At 41.0% G+C, this 17,155-nt stretch overlaps 1 protein-coding gene across 2 annotated transcripts in view; it reads left to right on the top strand.

The window, feature by feature from the left end:
• mbc (dedicator of cytokinesis protein myoblast city) overlaps positions 1 to 17,155 on the top strand; it is a 127,293-nt gene that overhangs the window by 52,797 nt on the left and 57,341 nt on the right. For both annotated transcript variants that reach the window (XM_037427100.2, XM_037427099.2), the window contains exons 25-33: positions 67 to 290; positions 390 to 583; positions 680 to 752; positions 837 to 937; positions 1,033 to 1,091; positions 8,871 to 9,076; positions 11,231 to 11,316; positions 11,405 to 11,561; positions 12,975 to 13,427. In XM_037427100.2, coding sequence (XP_037282997.1) covers positions 67 to 290; positions 390 to 583; positions 680 to 752; positions 837 to 937; positions 1,033 to 1,091; positions 8,871 to 9,076; positions 11,231 to 11,316; positions 11,405 to 11,561; positions 12,975 to 13,427 — 1,553 coding nt within the window. The remainder of the gene's footprint in view (positions 1 to 66; positions 291 to 389; positions 584 to 679; positions 753 to 836; positions 938 to 1,032; positions 1,092 to 8,870; positions 9,077 to 11,230; positions 11,317 to 11,404; positions 11,562 to 12,974; positions 13,428 to 17,155) is intronic.

The following is a 17,155-nucleotide window of genomic DNA, read 5'->3' as shown; positions in this document are numbered from 1 at the left end:
AAGAAAGCCAATATTGTGTCAGTTCAAAACAACCACATATTGAATCGTGTACTCTGGTCTGCCTAGAATGTCGTGCCATTCTGCTGCCTGTGATCAACCAACATGTGAAACTTCTCATGGAGAAAGGAGAAGAGCTAGAGCTCTGTGTAAAGATTTTAAGTGACATCATGGTTGTTCTTCATGGCCATGATCGGACACAAACTGTTGAAGACATATCAGTGGTCATGCATTCCGTCCTGAGGACTGTGATCCAGACTGTAATTAGGACCAACCGCTCTTTGCCTATTGTGGTATGTTCGTTTAAGATCTCAATTTGCATGCTTGTCTCCCATTATTGCATTTCACTGATGCGTGCTGTGATAACTTTTACTCATTTTTTTCCTCTCAAGGGAAACATTGTGGCCCTCATGATTTCAATACTGAGGCAAATGACTAAATACCACTATACCAGCTACATTGAGCACTTTCCAACAACCACAGATCTTCTTGATTTTCTAATGGAAATTCTACTAGTCTTTAAAGATCTGGTCAGTAAAAATGTCTACCCAAAGGACTGGAATGACATGATAATGCTACAAAACAGGTATTTTCTCAGCTTTTGCTTTTCCTCCTTGTTTTCTATTTGCTCTTTATTTTGTATAAACATTTCACTTGCCTTCTGAATCTCTTCTCCGTCTAGTGTCATGCTGAAGGCTCTGCGCCACTTCTCGTACACCATCAGAGATCGATTTACCACTCCGTTTGACTACCAGGTTTGGGCCAGTTTCCTCTTCCTCCTGTAATGATATGATCTTGTTTTAGAATGGGAAAACATGATTTTTATTTTCTTGCAACAGGTGTGGAACAACTACTTTCATTGTGCCATAGCCTTCCTCACTCAAGATGCACTGCAGTTGGAGAATTTCTCTCATAACAAGCGTAACAAGATAATTGCCAGGTCTGTTGTGGTTTATTGTTATTGTATTGTGGACATTCATGGGATTCATCGAGCATCAGCTGTTTTAAATTTTGCCTTGGCTGATGCTCTTCCAGGTACAAAGACATGAGGCGGGAGACAGGCTTTGAGATACGCAAGATGTGGTTCAACCTCGGTATGGCATTGCTTATGTGTCACATTCACCTTGTCTGGCATATTTAGACTCTCTCAAGTTTCTCTCTCGCATAAAATTTAAAATTTTCCCTCTTTGTCTGATATCGACAAGACAATGGGAGGAGGCTTACATTTGAGCTCAGATTTTACATGGTTACACAATTGCAGCCTCCGCACTTGGTGCTGACTGTGCTTACTTGGGGTTTGTCATTCGAAACAACTACTTCTGTTCCTTTCCTTATTTGTCATGATTTGAGGAATTGTCTTGGATGCCAAATCTGAGAGCACATATTTGCCTCATGTACGCTTTCAAGGTTAGCTTGGTGAGCTAATTGGCATTGCACCTGAAAAGCACTGTGCCTTGTGTTTTTTTATTTTTTGTCTCCGTCTGTGTGCATTGTAACACTCCTGAGATGTAGGTTATATCAACAGCTCACAGCTCAACAGAATGTGGCATTAAGAATAAGAGCATATGTTATAGTGCATAAAACATCTAATTGATATTAGTAAGATGGGTCATATATGAAAATTATGACAATATGCAACCAGTTCAGCTTAATATGGACACTATTGGAGAAATAAAATGAACTAGTTTAAGTGTGATGCACAAGAAATTGGATTCATGATGATATTGCTCTGCCGAGTGATATAAAGACGCTATGAGTGCACTATAAGAGCCTCTCTTTAAAAGTCAAAATTTAAGTGAAATCATAGCAGCCACCTGCAGTGATTGAATGAAAGTGAATACATTTTTTCATAACATATTTCTGCCATAGATTGTTGTGGAATTCTCACATGTTGGGAATTCCTAAGAAATCTGGAAGTATTGCACTTGTTGATGGCTTTCATTCTGCGGCCTCTCAGCTTAGGTTTGAGGAATCAAGTTTATTCAAGCCCAATTTTATTGAAGAGCCATATGCACGAAAAGGGCTAATGAATGTTAGAAGTATCATAAAGACATACTTTCACCTTCTGAGAGACAAATCTGAGAAACAACTGGAGGTTGGTGTTTTTTTATCGCATATTGAAAAATCTTCAGAGCGACTTATTCAAGAGAAAAAAATTACCATGACATTTTTTAGAGAAATCATGAAGTATAAAAATAGTTTTTATTAGTATATATGCATCACTTGATTGATGAATAATAAAAATTAAAATGAGAAAAAAATGTTGGTATTAATCCTTTAATGCCTGAATTATGAAACTCCCAAAAGAAATAAAAATTACTTTTATTTTCCAGCATTAAATAGCAACTTTTAAATGATTCCACAGTTAAGTTCTCTATATGCTGCAGATGCAAGGACCTTTCAGCAAAAATGTACTTCAGAACTACGTAACATGTTGTGTGCCACCTCTTGGATACATTTATTACCCCGACAAGCAAAAACGAAAAAGTGAGAGCTGTTGCACGCGCTTCGCACTCCGCCATCGGCTACAAAACAATTGGTTCCAGCATAAGATACGTTAGATGAGACGTGCTAGATTTTTTATGCTGAAAGCTACATTCCCCGTAAGTGAAAGCAGGCATTAAAGGTGGCACGCATTTCGGGACTTGTTTGTTTGAAGTTTTTGTGTATGTCGCGAATTCGCAGCACTCGGCAGTAAAGGGTCACTGTAAAGGTATTAATGTAAAGGCCTCACTAGTGCCCACAGCCGGTAATGCACTCCCTCGGCAGTAGAGGATTGGCCACCCTGGTGCAGTACTTGGCAACTACCTCACACATGAATACATAAATTAACCCTCAGCCTTCACTCCTCAGTGGCTGCAAAGCAACTGACCAAGGCAGCGGTCAGATTTGCGATGCAGGAGAGGGTACTAAGAATTTCTGGGTCCAGACAAGCTGCCATTGGAATCTGAACTTGACTACATTTAACGCTGGAACGTTATCTAGTGAGGCGACTACAGCTGTGATATTCAAGGAATTGGAAGGCATTAAGTGGCATGCAATAGGGCTCAGCAAAGTTAGGAGCATGCATGAGGCTTATACACTGCTGAAGAATGGACACATCCTATGCTACCGATGCTTAGTTAACTGGGGTGGGGTTTTTCATCGGTAAAAATATTGTGGGCAACATAAAGGAAGACTATAGCAATAATGAGAGGGCGGCAAGTATCGTAGTAATGTTCAATAAGAGGTACAAGATGAAGGTGCTACAGGCCTTCGCACCTACATCCAGACATGATGATTATTTGGTTAAACGCTTCAATAGAGATGTAGACTCAGCAATGAGTAACAGAAGAACACAGTATATTGTACTGATCGGTGACTTTAATGCCAAGGTAGGTAAGAAGCAGGTTCGAGACCATGCAGTGGGGGAATATGGCATTGGCTCTAGAAATGCCAGAGGGGAGTTACTAGTAGAGTTTGCAGGAGGTAATAATTTACGGATTCGAATACCTTCCACAGGAAACAGGCTAATCGTAAGTGAACGTGGAGGAGATCTAATGGCGAAATTCAAAATGAAATAAACTTCATTTTGTGTGCACACCCGGGCATTGTACAGGATGTGGAAGTGGTTGAAAAGATTCGATGCAGTGACCATAGAATGGTAAGGGCTCAAATTCACCTAGACTTAAGAAAGCAACTGCAGAAACTGATATGCAATGAGCCAATGAATGAGCTAGTGCTGAGAGGGGAAGTACAGGAATGCAAAGTTTCACTTCAGATTTATGGATCTGATTGAGAAAACCAATGTTAACGTTGATGCAGTGAGCGATACTCTGACTAGTATCATTAAGGAGTGTGCAATGGAAGTCGAAGGTGCAGTCATTAGACAGGACTCTAGCAAGCTATCTTAGGAGATGGAAAACTTCATTAAGAGATGTCAAACCATGAAAGCCTGAAATGCAAAAGACAAAATATACCTGGCGGAGATTTCGAAGTTAATTAATAGGCATAAGGTAGCCAACATAAGAAGGTATAACATGGAGAGAATTAAGCATGCTGTAAAGAGCGGAAGAATTCTGACAATTGTGAAGGCAAAAACCAGATGTATGCATTAAAGGGGAACTCCGGCGTTTCTTCGATATTCACCGATTTCTATAAAACTTTGAACATATGTTCTCATCTGTATAGTGGTAATATTTGCCAAATTATGCAGCCATAAGTCATTTAGTTTTTTAGAAAACAAGTTTTAAAGTTGGTAGCTGATTCTGGAATCACACTCGTCAACGCAGGCCAGCCTGTGTATGTGACGTAAGGGCCTACTCTTTTTGAAAAACCCCGCCTTTTTCAGCAGACAGATGCAGCACGCAGCTTTCTTCTACGAGGCGACGACAACGTGAGCACAGGTCAGATGTGTCCGCTGCATACAGTGTGTTAGTCATCATTGACGTCAGGTCTTACAATTTTGGGAAATGAGGAAATTGATTCAGGACATGTCAGAGGCTTCACACGGTGGCGGGTCAAAATGAAAAGGCGATGCTTCTGCCCTCAAATAGCTGCAATCATAGCTGAATTTCTCATTGGTATGTTCAGACAAGCTGGCACAGCTAGATTCCGCGTCAGATGACATAGCCAACCTGTTTTTTGCGCATCAAAAGAGGCATGTGAGTTATGTTTACACCCTGGCTAGCCGGGGCGGAGTGTAGCGGATCTCGGGACGTCGTCGGCGACAGATTCTTGTGACGTCATCCGATACCCCTCATGGATAATGGAGCAGTTCTCTGTTTTGGTTTTGATTTGTCTTTTATTGCTTAATTAAAATTATTGACGAGTGCCTGCTCAAAATGATTCACCCTAGCTTTTTCAAGGCTGTCAATACTATTTGAAAACAGCATTATCTCACTATGGTCGAAAATGCACTGGAGTTCCCCTTTATGTCAAGGAAGGCAAGGTGACAACTAATATGAATAGGATAGTTGGGGTAGCAGAGGAGTTCCACAGAAATCTGTACAGCAGGCAAGAGAACCAGGATGATATTGTGAAAAACGGTAATAGCCCAGAGGAATCTGGCATCCTACCAATAATGACATGGAAAGTAAAGAAAGCCCTAGAGGAAATGGAAAAAGGCAAAGCCACTAGTGAGGATAAGGTAACATCTGACTTGTTAAAAGATGGTGGAGAAACTGTGCTAGAAAAGCTGGTCACCATGTATGCGAAGTATCTCTTGACGGGAAAGGTACCAGAATCTTGGAGGAATGGCAACATCTTCTTAGTCCATAAAAAGGGAGACATCAAGGACTTGAACGAAAAGATGCTGGCCGACCAGCTTAATGTCCTCTGTCTACAAGCAATTTAAAAAAAATAATAGCGACTAAAACTAAAATGACATTAGAGTTGGTCAACCAAAGAACCAAGCATGTATAGGCTACTAAACAATAGACCAGATTTATGCTATCAATCAGGTGATAGAGAAATGCATAGAACACAAACAACTCCTATACGTAGCCTTCAGAGATCACGAGAAGGCATTTAATTCGGTCGAGATATTGGCAGTTATGCAGGCACTGCAAGATCAGGGCATCGATAAAGCCCGTATAAACATACTGGAAGAAATCTACAGCGGATCCATAGTCACCATAGTCCTCCGTAAAGAAAGTGACAGAATACTAGTAAAGAAGGGTGTAACGCTGGGAGACATGATCTCTCCTGTGCTTTTCACCACGCGTTTATAGGAGGTTTTCAGGGTCATAGATTGGGAAAAGTTAGGGATAATGAAGAGTATCTTTGCAACCTGCTATTTACAGATAATATTGCATTGATGAGTACGGTAGTTCAGGGGACGAACTGCAGCTCATGATTACTGAACTGTACATGGAAAGCAGAAGAGTATGTTTAAAAATTGATATGCATGAAACCAAAGTAATTTGCTACAGTCTCACAGAGAACAGCATATTGCGATAGGTGGCGAGACGCTGGAAGTTGTAAAGAAAAATGTCTACTTAGGACAGGTAGTAACCGCGGAGTCGAACCGTGAGAGGGAAATAAGTTATAACTAGAAAAATAACGATGAGGTGGAGCACATTCGGCAAGCATTTTTAAATCATGAATAGTGATTTAGCACTATCCCTCGAGAGGAAGGTTTATAACAGCTGCATCTTACTGGTACTTACCTATGGAGCAGAAACATGAAGGCTTACAAAGAGGGTTCAACCTAAATTGAGGACGATACAGTGAGTTATGGAAAAGAAAATGATAAGTGTAGCCTTTAGAGACAGGAAGAGACCAGAGTAGGTCAGGGAACAAATGGGGACTAAGCATGTCATAGTTGAAATTGAGAAGAAGAAATGGACATGGGCTGGGCAGGTAGCGTGTAGGCAGGATAACTGCTGGCCATTAAGGGTAACTGACTGGATTTCAAAAGAAGGCAAACGCGTAAGGGGGAGAGAGAAAATTAGGTGGGCAGATGAGATTAAAGGGGCACTAAAGGCAACTATTACGTTGACGTTGATTGTTGAAATAGCGGTCCAGAAACCTCGTAGTGTTACTTTTGTGCTAAGGAATAGCTTATATTGAAATTAAATTGTGTTTAAGTGGTTCCTATCAAGTTAGCACTCTTCAGATTACCCGCCTCAACGGAACGTCTGATGTCACTGTTGCCGTGCGCAACATTACCCGGCTTTAATGCGCGGCTGCCTACACTATAGTAGCAGGAGAGGGAAAGTAGTGGGAGCCACAGCAGCAACAACGGCCATTGAATGATTTTTAGTCGTAGCCTTAAAAATTTCAGCCGTGTTTGGTTCAACTTGGCCCCGCTAAATGGCATGACCTGTCCGATTTAACAAGGTGTAAATTGAATTTTCTAAACACTTGTGCCATTCTTTTTACATGAATCTTTTTTCATGAAACACTTGTGGTGGTTCTTTTTTTCATGAATCTTCATGCAACTGTACATCGACAACTCTAATGTCATAAGTTTTGTCATCATAAGTTTATTATTAGCAGGGAAAATCAAGGTTAAAATTTTATTTTTAAGTTTCACGCGGAGATGTCCGTGCTTGACATCATGAATTTCAAAATGTATTTTTCATATTTTTGCGATACGGGCTCGATGAAATTTTCAGAAACTTCATGTGTTGAGTCTACGGTACCCACAAATCACAAGGTACTTCATTTTTAGTGGTTAGAAACTACGTAGGACCCAGTAGACGCCATGAAAATCTAGGACGTCACTTTTTTCAGTGCGGGGATCTCAAGGTGACATCTCCACCTGCATTTTCTTTTCGCGTGTTTTCTTGCTTATCAAACATCATCTGGCAGCTAAAGTGGTGTTTTAGGTAGTGTGAAATTGTACTTAACTAATACAGGGGAACTGCAATTATACATCCCCTGGTTTCACGACAACCCGCATTTTACGACCAATCCGTTTGGTCCTGGCAGAATCCCCATTGAAATAATATATTAAAAACCTTGTTTGTACGGCGCAGTTGCCGAGCCCGCATCTTTTGACGTCTTTCAGATTTAATTCAAAAGAAAAAAAGCCACCTTTACTAGAATCAACAAATATTGAAGAGCTCAAAATATGAACTTGTGTTCTTCTATATTGACGATTATGTCTTCTTAGAATGGAAAATTTATTTTCCTGGAAGTTCATGTGCTTCTGCATATGCCTCGATCGCGTGCGTTCGTATCAAGGGTCAGTACCTAGTCAAGCTCTCTCCACACAGAGAGTAGCTTCAGCCAGACGAAAAGCTTATATTTTTAAGTTTTCAGTTCATGGAAGCTTTTTCTGATCGACATACAGTTGATCTTGTCTTCGTTTGCACACCCATCAGGGCGCGACGCAGCTGTTTTCACCATGCAAAATTACTTTCACTTGGCGTCAACGTTCATAATAGCAGCTGAACATCACCAGTTGCACTTCACACGCCAACAAATTACAACGCACACAGCTCAGGCGCGATCGGAGGTATTTTACGCAAAGTCTTAGTCCGTCGCCCTTATGTGATAGTGTTGACATTGTGTCTGACTGTTCTGACGAGAGGCTGTTGGCAGCGCGGGTTCGGTTTTGTTTTCACACGCAGCCATTTTTCGGACTTTGTTTATCGGTAAAAAGATGCTTGTTGGATTCGATTTTTTGAAAGTTTAGAATAAAGATTCACAATTAATGCTGCCATTTGCTGCCACTTGCATTAATAAGTTAATCTACCTTCCATGCAGAGGCACAAGGTCATGCCACGGGCTTATACAAGCGGTCTGTAACCATTTTTTTGGACAAGGCTGAGTGTCACTGCCTATAATCTTAGTTTTTTTATTATACGACATCTGGATTATATGATGCTTTTGCGTGGTCCCCTGAAAGTCGTATAGTCGGGGTTCCACTCTACAGGAAAGATGATTTTTCTCTTTAGTCTCCTTTAAACCACAGAAATCAGAAATTCAAATTGAGGGGAAGGGCCCTGTAAAAAGTTTGTCACTTCACATTTCTGCTTACCTTTAAATATGAAGGTATAAAATAATTGAATGGAAATACTTTTGTGAAGAAATACAGGTGTTCATTATCTTGTCCAATAAAGGGAGAAATATTATTGCTTAGTCTTTAGCATTTCATTTGTGCAGTCAGTGTTTGTGTTAAAGGGACTAAATTGTGTAGTTCACTGAAAGCTTTGTGCATTTCTGGAATTTTCGCTGTGTAAGCAGCAATATTTCACATGAATCAGCACATTGAATTAGTTTAACTTTGTCAAAAGCTATCCACATACTTGTGTATAATAAGCAAAGATTGTAAAAAAAAAAAGGCAGAAGTAGTGTTAGATCTGGTTTGACTAGAGTGGCTCTTAGAATAACCTTGACCAAAACTTTAGTGCATTGCTTTGCTGTTGGTGCAAATAATGCAGGCCAGAACAAGATCCACTTTGTGCCTGGTATGGTGGGCCCGTTCCTTGAGATGACCATGATTCCTGAAGTGGAACTACGAAAGGCTACCATTCCCATCTTTTTTGACATGATGCAATGCGAATTCTACTCTCCACGGAAGTCATCGTCCATCCATCAAGATGACTGCTTTGTGCACAACCTTGAAATGAAAGGAAACTTCCAAGAGGTTAATTCCTTTTTTTTTTGTTATAATATAAACAATAACTATACATCTGCTCAGTTCCCTTTAAAAAAAGAAGCAGGAAAAGAAAGCTGGGGGGGGGGGGGACGGAGCTTGCATTTTGACATTGTTGCTTTTAATAAGGATGTCCTTTTTTTCACACCCATCATAGTGGCTCACTGGCCGTGACAATCTGCTCTTATTATACACATCATAGCCTTTGCTCATATACAAATATTTGGGTGTGTGTTGAAAATTTGCCATGTAGTCAATGCTAACCCAGAGCCACAAGTCGTCGACAGGAGGGGGGGGGGGGGGATAGGAAGGTGCATATTGAAAATTTAACAAGTTAGAACACTTGCTGACCACAACTATACTGTAAATGTTTTTGGCTACAGGATGGCAAGGATGCTTGGATGCTGATAAATACTTTGAAAAAATTTTGTGTAATGTTTTTGTAGTCACCGTATCATCAAGGGAAATTATTTAGCATGGATAAAAACATTGCTTATGCATGAATTATTAGGTTAGAAATGAGAAACTTCACATAAAAAGTAAAAAAGTAGATGCAATAGAATAATTGTTTCATGAGCATAAAAATATGCACCCTCCAGACCATATCACCTTTGTCCTAGTCTGTTTCACTGTGATGTGCACATCTCTGAGAAGTGGCTCTTTGGTTGTATTCATAGTATGAACGGGTGAGTAATTCTTCCTGTTATCCAGAGACTCTGATTTCAATACAGCACCTGGACAGTATACCGCAACAAATAATTTGTCTGCACCAAAAAAAGTGACGTGCACGTCCATGGCAGCATTGCTGTATCTGTTTATGAATGCAAGAAAGTTCTACGAGTGTGCTCCTGCGAAAAAGAAAAAAAAAACCGAGGGAGAACTTGCTTCATTTTGTTGCTAAGAAGAGGCTATCTGTTTTCATGTGTTCTAAAGAAAAGTCAAGCGTTGTATTATCGTTCTTAGGCTGCAGCATCTCTCATATATACCTGTGATTTTCTGTGAACAGCTGTTACCGCACCTCTGTAACTAGTATCAAGTGTACATGTATTGAAAGATTTGAATTTAGGTAGCCGTTAGTTTCCATTAGTGCACGAAATGAAAAATGCTCCTGAGGCAAAACTGAAACTTAATGTGGTGTACCTGTGCACAAGTAGATACATGAGTGATAGCTAACATGATGGCTTAACGAACATTGCAGTGAAATATGAATGATGACAAAACAACTCCTTGTATCTCTGCAGTGTGGCATCATTTGCTGAGCAACAGAGCTGAAAAGACTGGTGGTTTTTTAAGCATGCAGATGTTATCGTAAATATATATATATGTTGCTAACCATTTGGAACTTGTTCTTGGCACTTTATATTTACGGCTTTGACCTTCAGAGTGTCACAGAAGATGTCGCGAACCCTCATGTTGTTCAGCTGCTGTTCTGAATTTTGGAGTAATCATGAACAAGTGCCCATCCCTCTCCAGCTGCATTTCTGAAGGCTGTGTTAAAGGAAGGCTTCTGGGAAAATTATTCATTATGAAGATACTTCTTTTGTATTTTCTAGTGACAGCTGGGCAGGGATCAGTTTTTTTTTTTTTTTTTCAGTGCAGAATTTGTTGCAGGATATAACTGGTTGCCATTGATAGTGACCACTCTAGAATACAACATAAGTGGCTTGAATAGGTTGTCAGCTAACATCCTTTTGGCAAATGCCTATATGTGCTATTAACATTTCACTGAATGTCGCAAAGCATTTTAGGCTAAAGTCGCAAAGCTGACCCTAAAAGTTGCCATATTGGGCTTCAGTTTTAACTTCTTTGCACTATACTTATAATAATGAATTTTGCCATGAGAAGAGAAAGGGAGTGGAAAATTATGTGTTCCATGAATTTTGAAAACAGATAATACGAGTTAAACTAAAAAAATACTTACAAAAGTGGAGTTCAATGAATAAAATGTTTTTAAGGTTTATGTAGGAACAGGGTGTCACTGACAATTCAAGGATGTAGGACAACCCATTTTGGCATGCTTGGTTCATAAAATTTATCTTACTCTCTTCATCTGTAATGTCGAAAGGGTTTTTTGGTGTCTTTGTGACAGTAGTTTATGAAGATGAGAAATTCAAAATTTTTTGGTTTGCTTGTTCCTTTTTACAGTTTGAAAACGAAATGATCACTAAGCTTGATGTGTTAGTTGAAGGTGGGCGTGGAGACCAGCAGTATCAAGAACTTCTTCAGAAAACGTACGTTTACTCTCAGTGAGCGTAACATTTTGTTGCTCTTTTTATTTTTTTGTATGCTGGTCATGCAAGTACTTGCCGTGTTTTGCAGCCTGTTTGACTTGTGCGAAAACCATGCTGCCCTACATGATGCTGGCATCAGGTTTATCAAGACAGTGGTGCGACTGATGAAACGTCTCTTAGAGTATCGCACCATCATCACGGATGAAAACAAAGAGAACCGCATGAGCTGCACAGTGAACTTGCTGGTAGGGATAATTTTTGAAGCCCCCATTGCGTGTAATTACTTTCAGCAGCATTGTCTTTTCATGAGTGCATGCTAATAAAATGAGAAACATATGCATGCTATTATTTGAACTGATTTATGCTCATTGATAATATCCGAAATGATTGGTTTATGAAACTTGATTTGTGAAAAGTTCTATGCTGATTTTAATGAACATGTTTGATGCCTGCCACCATCTCCTTCATAAAGCATGTTTTGTCTTTATATTTGAATCAATTTTTGTTTGATGGCGTAGAAATAAGCAAGGTTGGAGCAGTTGCAATGTATAAGTGGCTGTGGTTTAGGAGGTTGTCTGTCACTTACTGAAAATGAATTTTTAGCCATTTCATTGCATGGTTTTGCATTTGAATTAAAAACTAAACTGTTCTTGACAAGAGACCATGCTGCACAAAGAAGAGAAGTGTAAATTATTTAAAAGTTGCTCTTTCATGTTTTACATGATTTAGTGGGATAGTTATTTATAGTTGCTGGAAGTTTGGGGTATAATTGACTCCCTTTTAAACACACTGCTGAAAACATTTTAGTCTTATTAGAAGTTCAGCATATCAGAAGTGCCCCTCAAAAAGAAGTCGGTACATGCCAGGTGTGTCCAAATGTGCTATTTGAAAACACTGAATGAAGTCTGTTCACTGTGGGAAGGTTTCATTACAAAATTACTAAAGGACACTACTTCATTGAAAGTAGTTGCTTCAACCTCTCTTTCTTGGTTTCACCCAATCAGCAATGGTTGTTTGCTGCTCTTTCACAAGTCTGCTTGCCATCAGGTATAAAGACATCTTAGTCTTCTTTGATGACACTCTGCTGATTTTGTTCGCCTGATTACGCCTGCAAGCTCTCTGAGATCCGTCATAGTCCAAGAACATATGTTCATGACATCATGTCATGACTATCTGAGAAGTCAATAATCCCAGTGGTGGAAATCACTATGAAAGTTTGTCTTAACCATGAAGCATTTTATATTGAGCACATTTTGTTACGTTGAGTCTATAGAAAACCAATCATACATTCTCATATTGTTCGGTATATAAGAATTTATCTGTATGGTATTTTTATCTTTATGGTAGTTTAATATATCAGAGTTGTAATTTTCAACGAGCTTAGACTAGGACTTTTTATGTGTACTTATTACAAAGAAATAAGTTAAACAAGAAAAGTGAAATATGACTTAAAACAAGCTGTTCTTACTACTTTTTTAATTAAATATGTGCCTGAAGCCACTCCAGAGCCTAACACTTGTAAATTCATCTTTAGCTGTGACTGTCTTGTAGAAGTTTAACATTATATTGATTTCTTGCTTGGAGTTTGTGTCAATTGTGTTTCCTTATTTTGGAAAGTGCAGGCATGCATCTTGAAAAAGTGAACTTGTTTCTTGCAGGAATTTTACCATGAAATCAACAGGCAAGAAATGTACATAAGATATTTGCACAAACTCTGTGACCTGCACCTAGAGTGTGACAACTACATAGAGGCAGCCTTTACATTGCAGCTACATGCCAAGTTACTGCGCTGGTCAGATGAGAGTTTGCCAAGCCTTTTGCGCAGTGCTAAATATCCCCAGTGTGAGACTAACCGGGAGCTTAAAGAGCGCCTCTACCATGATATTCTCGACTACTTTGACAAGGGCAAGCTCTGGGAGGCTGGCATCACGCTGAGCAAGGAGCTGTTGGCACAGTATGAGAATGAGACATTTGACTATGCCCAGCTGAGCTCTCTGCATGCACGCATTGCCACCTTCTATGAGAACATCATGCGCCAACTGCGACCTGAGCCGGAGTACTTTCGAGTCGCTTACTATGGCCGCAATTTCCCAGCCTTTCTTCAAAATAAGGTGAGCTGCATTTGCAAGGTGTCTTACATGTCGCTGAGAAGTATTTATGAACAAAAAACACTTTTTTTTAAATAGTTCTTATATGCAGAGAATACTACATTGCCTATAGGGGTGTCATATATCTCTTTGTACTATAGGCTGCACTACCGTATTAGAGCATAAATATTTAAAAGGCCTATTCAAAAGACTAGGTGACTCAATGGATTTCAGTTAAGACTGGAAGTTGTTGCGGACCCAGTGAAGAGTATTATGTCACAAGAGTTTTTCTAATTGATTGATTAAAAGCTGAGAAAATGTATGTTTTGGAGTGGCACGTAATCATGTTGCGAGGAGGTGAGCTTGAAACCCTTGCTACTTGCCCCATGTGGCCTTTGCAAGCCAAATACCTTCCCTGCTCTCTTTGGCACTAAAGCGGGAGGATCACATGGCGTATACACACGAACACGTCATTCGCACTGAAGGTCACAAGTGTATGACGTGCCCAAACCAGCCCAAGACGTGAGCGGTGTTGTGTTGGTGTTCTCTGCACCTTATCTCTGCAAGCTATGCTGAATGCCCCCTTGCCGATCACTTGGCTTTCAACCTGTTAGTATTAAGCTTGAAAGCTGCAACATTTGCATGAATGCAAGACTAGCAGTATCATGAGCCAGTGCCGTAAAATATTTAGTTAGACACGGGAAGATAAATGAGCTTAATGAGCACTGGAATGCGGTAGAAAATTAGTGTCGTAAGGCGTGGCATCTGCACCATGCACAAAGTGCGAGAATACAAACTCGTGCAAAACATAGGTAGCACTTGTCTGTGTCAAGCCTCTTTGTCTACGTATTTGCGCTTTCATCCTGAACCTTACCAAAGCAAGTAGTGTACAAGCTGCCTACCCTTGTGAACAGATTTTGCCTTGCAGTGATATCATAAGCAAGTGGCTGTGATGTGTGCTCGCAGGGGCTACGAAACTCTCTCCCAGTAGCTTGAAAATATGCCATGATTAGCGCCACTGTGCAACCTTTTAGTGCACTCGGCCCCGTGCTCAGTATCGCTTCGAACCTCCACCAGTTCCCTCTAGCCTCGTCCTTCCCGGACATAGTTCACCAGTATGAGCACGTGGTGTAGCTCATATTGAGCGTGATAATACATAGGAGTTTGACTGCAGCGTTCTGTTGCAACGTTGATGAATAGGGCACTAAAAAATATCAAACACAGCTCCAAAGTACTAGTAGTCAAACATGGTGTCATTCGTATTGCCTTTTCAATGCAATCGCTTTTTTTTTTGCTCATGTAGAGGCCACACCTAAACAAAAAATGACCCAGAATTTATGAAAATGTCTTTCACACTAGACTGTATGGTGTGCAGTGTTTCGCAATACTAATATCATAATTTGCCCACGTGGTGGTCGGCAGTTTTTGCACCAGTGGTGTGCGCTGGGTACACAGTGCGATGCCAGCATTCAGTGAGCATTTTAGTATACAATAAAAGTGGGGGCTTTTGTGACTCATTGTGATTATATGTGGCCCTCCAATAATCTGCATGTGCTCACTAGCAACATGAAAAGTGTCAGCCACCATGTAGGCTGGCCATTTCATTTGAACCACTGAATGCTGTAACATCGGTGCAGATAGGAAAATTTTCATTAACATGTGTAGCCATTTTTGTATTTGTATTTTTGTATTTGTAACATGTGTAGCCATTGTGTATTTGCCGAATATTGTGTGTGTCAGTGAGCTTCATCGATTTACCAAGTCCCAAACCACACTTCGGTGGCTCGCGGACGCCTCGGCTCATAGGCGGCTACGTTACATGGACATGATCCAAGAGTCCCGAGCCAGCCCGAGCAGCCTCGGGCCATTTGTGCGCTTGATGCTGTCTGCGTCCGCTGTGGCGTCTGCTATGTTGCCTGCTCCCTCCATGGCTGTGACACAGGCCAGAACACTGACCCAATCCCAACCTCAACAGCAGTTAGGTAGTGAATTATACCTATTTTCATTGTGATGTAACTCACTGCAAGTGAACTACTCGAGTGCGCACACATAGTAGACCCACACGGTCGTTCCACCGCTGTTTCTTCTAGCGCGTATAATGCGTTTTTGCTCGACCTTCGTGAACACGCACATGCTCGACGTAACTCAAAACACCGATTACAAAAACTGGGTGTGCAAAGAATGCGAAATCCAGAAACCTGCGAAAAGCGGACAGAAAAGCAGAGAGCAAGAGCGCGTCAAAAATTTCCCGTCTCTAACTTAAGATGGCTGCATAGGTATGCGCACCATGCTGTCGTCTGCCAGCTGCCCGAAAGAAATTGTTCGGACAGTCCCGGGCCGCCCACAGGTCGCCAGGCACACGAAAAATGAACATGCATTCGAGCGATCCCGGACCAGCGAGCGGACCTTCCAGTTGGTCCTCGAGAAAAACGAAAGCGGTGCCGGCATCTGGGGCCGTCTGGAGCCGTCAAAGACGTGTAAATTGATGAAGCTAAGTGTTTCTCAGTTATGGGTGTTTCTGGATGTATCGAGAGAGGTGGTTCATAAGTTAACACCACATGCATCATGAAATTGGTGCCTTTTTTTTTTCGAAGGTGGGTTTTGCAGATGCCCTGGGGTCATTGACCACAGTTTGAGAACCACTGGTGCACATCGTAAACATGATTTTGGTGTAATCTAGTGTCAGCCGCTGGTTAAAACAGCACGGTTCTTTCTGAAGATTGATTGTGCTAACTTTCCACTTGACTTCATAAGTCATCAACAGTTTATCGAATGTTCTAATAGGGTGCGTAATTGCAAAAGCCAGCTCGGAACTGTGGTAATCGCTAATTGAAATGTTATTAGTCAGCTTATTTTCTTTCTTTTCACATAATGATGACATTATAACACGGACGTCAAGATATAATTGTGAGTTATGCGTGGTGGTGTATATAATTGAAAAAGGCTGCAGTGGAAAAAAAAGTGAAGCAGGGCAACAAGTTCTCTCTCATCATGCAATGGGTCTGACCTATGTGATACCATTTCAAATATCTCTGCTTCACCAGACTGTGAAAGTTGTGCAACCTAATTAGCTCCTCTGTGCTGGTATCAAATGACAGCTTTAGTACCAAGAGAAACCTGTGCACAGAGCATCTACATGCATGAAAGGGAGTGGGTAAATGAACTAATGTGTCAAATGCATGCAGTCCAAGAGAGAGAAACAACTTTAATCGAAATGGCAGCTAGAAGTCCTTGGACCCTAGCGCCATCTTCGGCTTGCCTGATCACTTGTAGCTGGTCCTCGACGTTTGAGCTAAGCAACTCGGTCTCCCTCTGCTGTGTGTTCAAACATTTGGTGTTCAGCCTCTTCACGAGGTTGGGACAAGCTCAGATAATACGGTTGAGGTCCACCCGCTGATTCTAGAGTTTTGCGTTTGTCGGAGTAGAGATCTGGATAGCAATGACTATAAGCAGTAGGCAGTAGGGTTTGGGGGGTGCTTGTTTGTAAAACGTGCCATGCTGTTTATTTAAACAGCATGGCACCTGTCGCCTGCTGTTTATTTAATGAGAGATGTGGTGGAGGGTAATGCTGTCTCCCTAATCTGCAGTGTTTGGTGATTTCGTTGTTTAGGACCATTCGCTCTCTCCCTCCCTTGGTGTCATTCCTGCACCAGCTCGGCTCACTAACTCTCGAGCTAGGGTGTGTGCGGTTTTGTTGCCCAGAAGGGAAGAGTGAGCGTTGATGTGCCGCTGTGCTAGGTCGGCATGGTGAG

This window comes from Rhipicephalus microplus, chromosome X (assembly GCF_043290135.1).
Source record: "Rhipicephalus microplus isolate Deutch F79 chromosome X, USDA_Rmic, whole genome shotgun sequence".
Taxonomy (NCBI): domain Eukaryota; kingdom Metazoa; phylum Arthropoda; class Arachnida; order Ixodida; family Ixodidae; genus Rhipicephalus; species Rhipicephalus microplus.
Note: the sequence above shows the minus strand (reverse complement) of the source record. Positions and strands in the feature narration are given on the sequence as shown.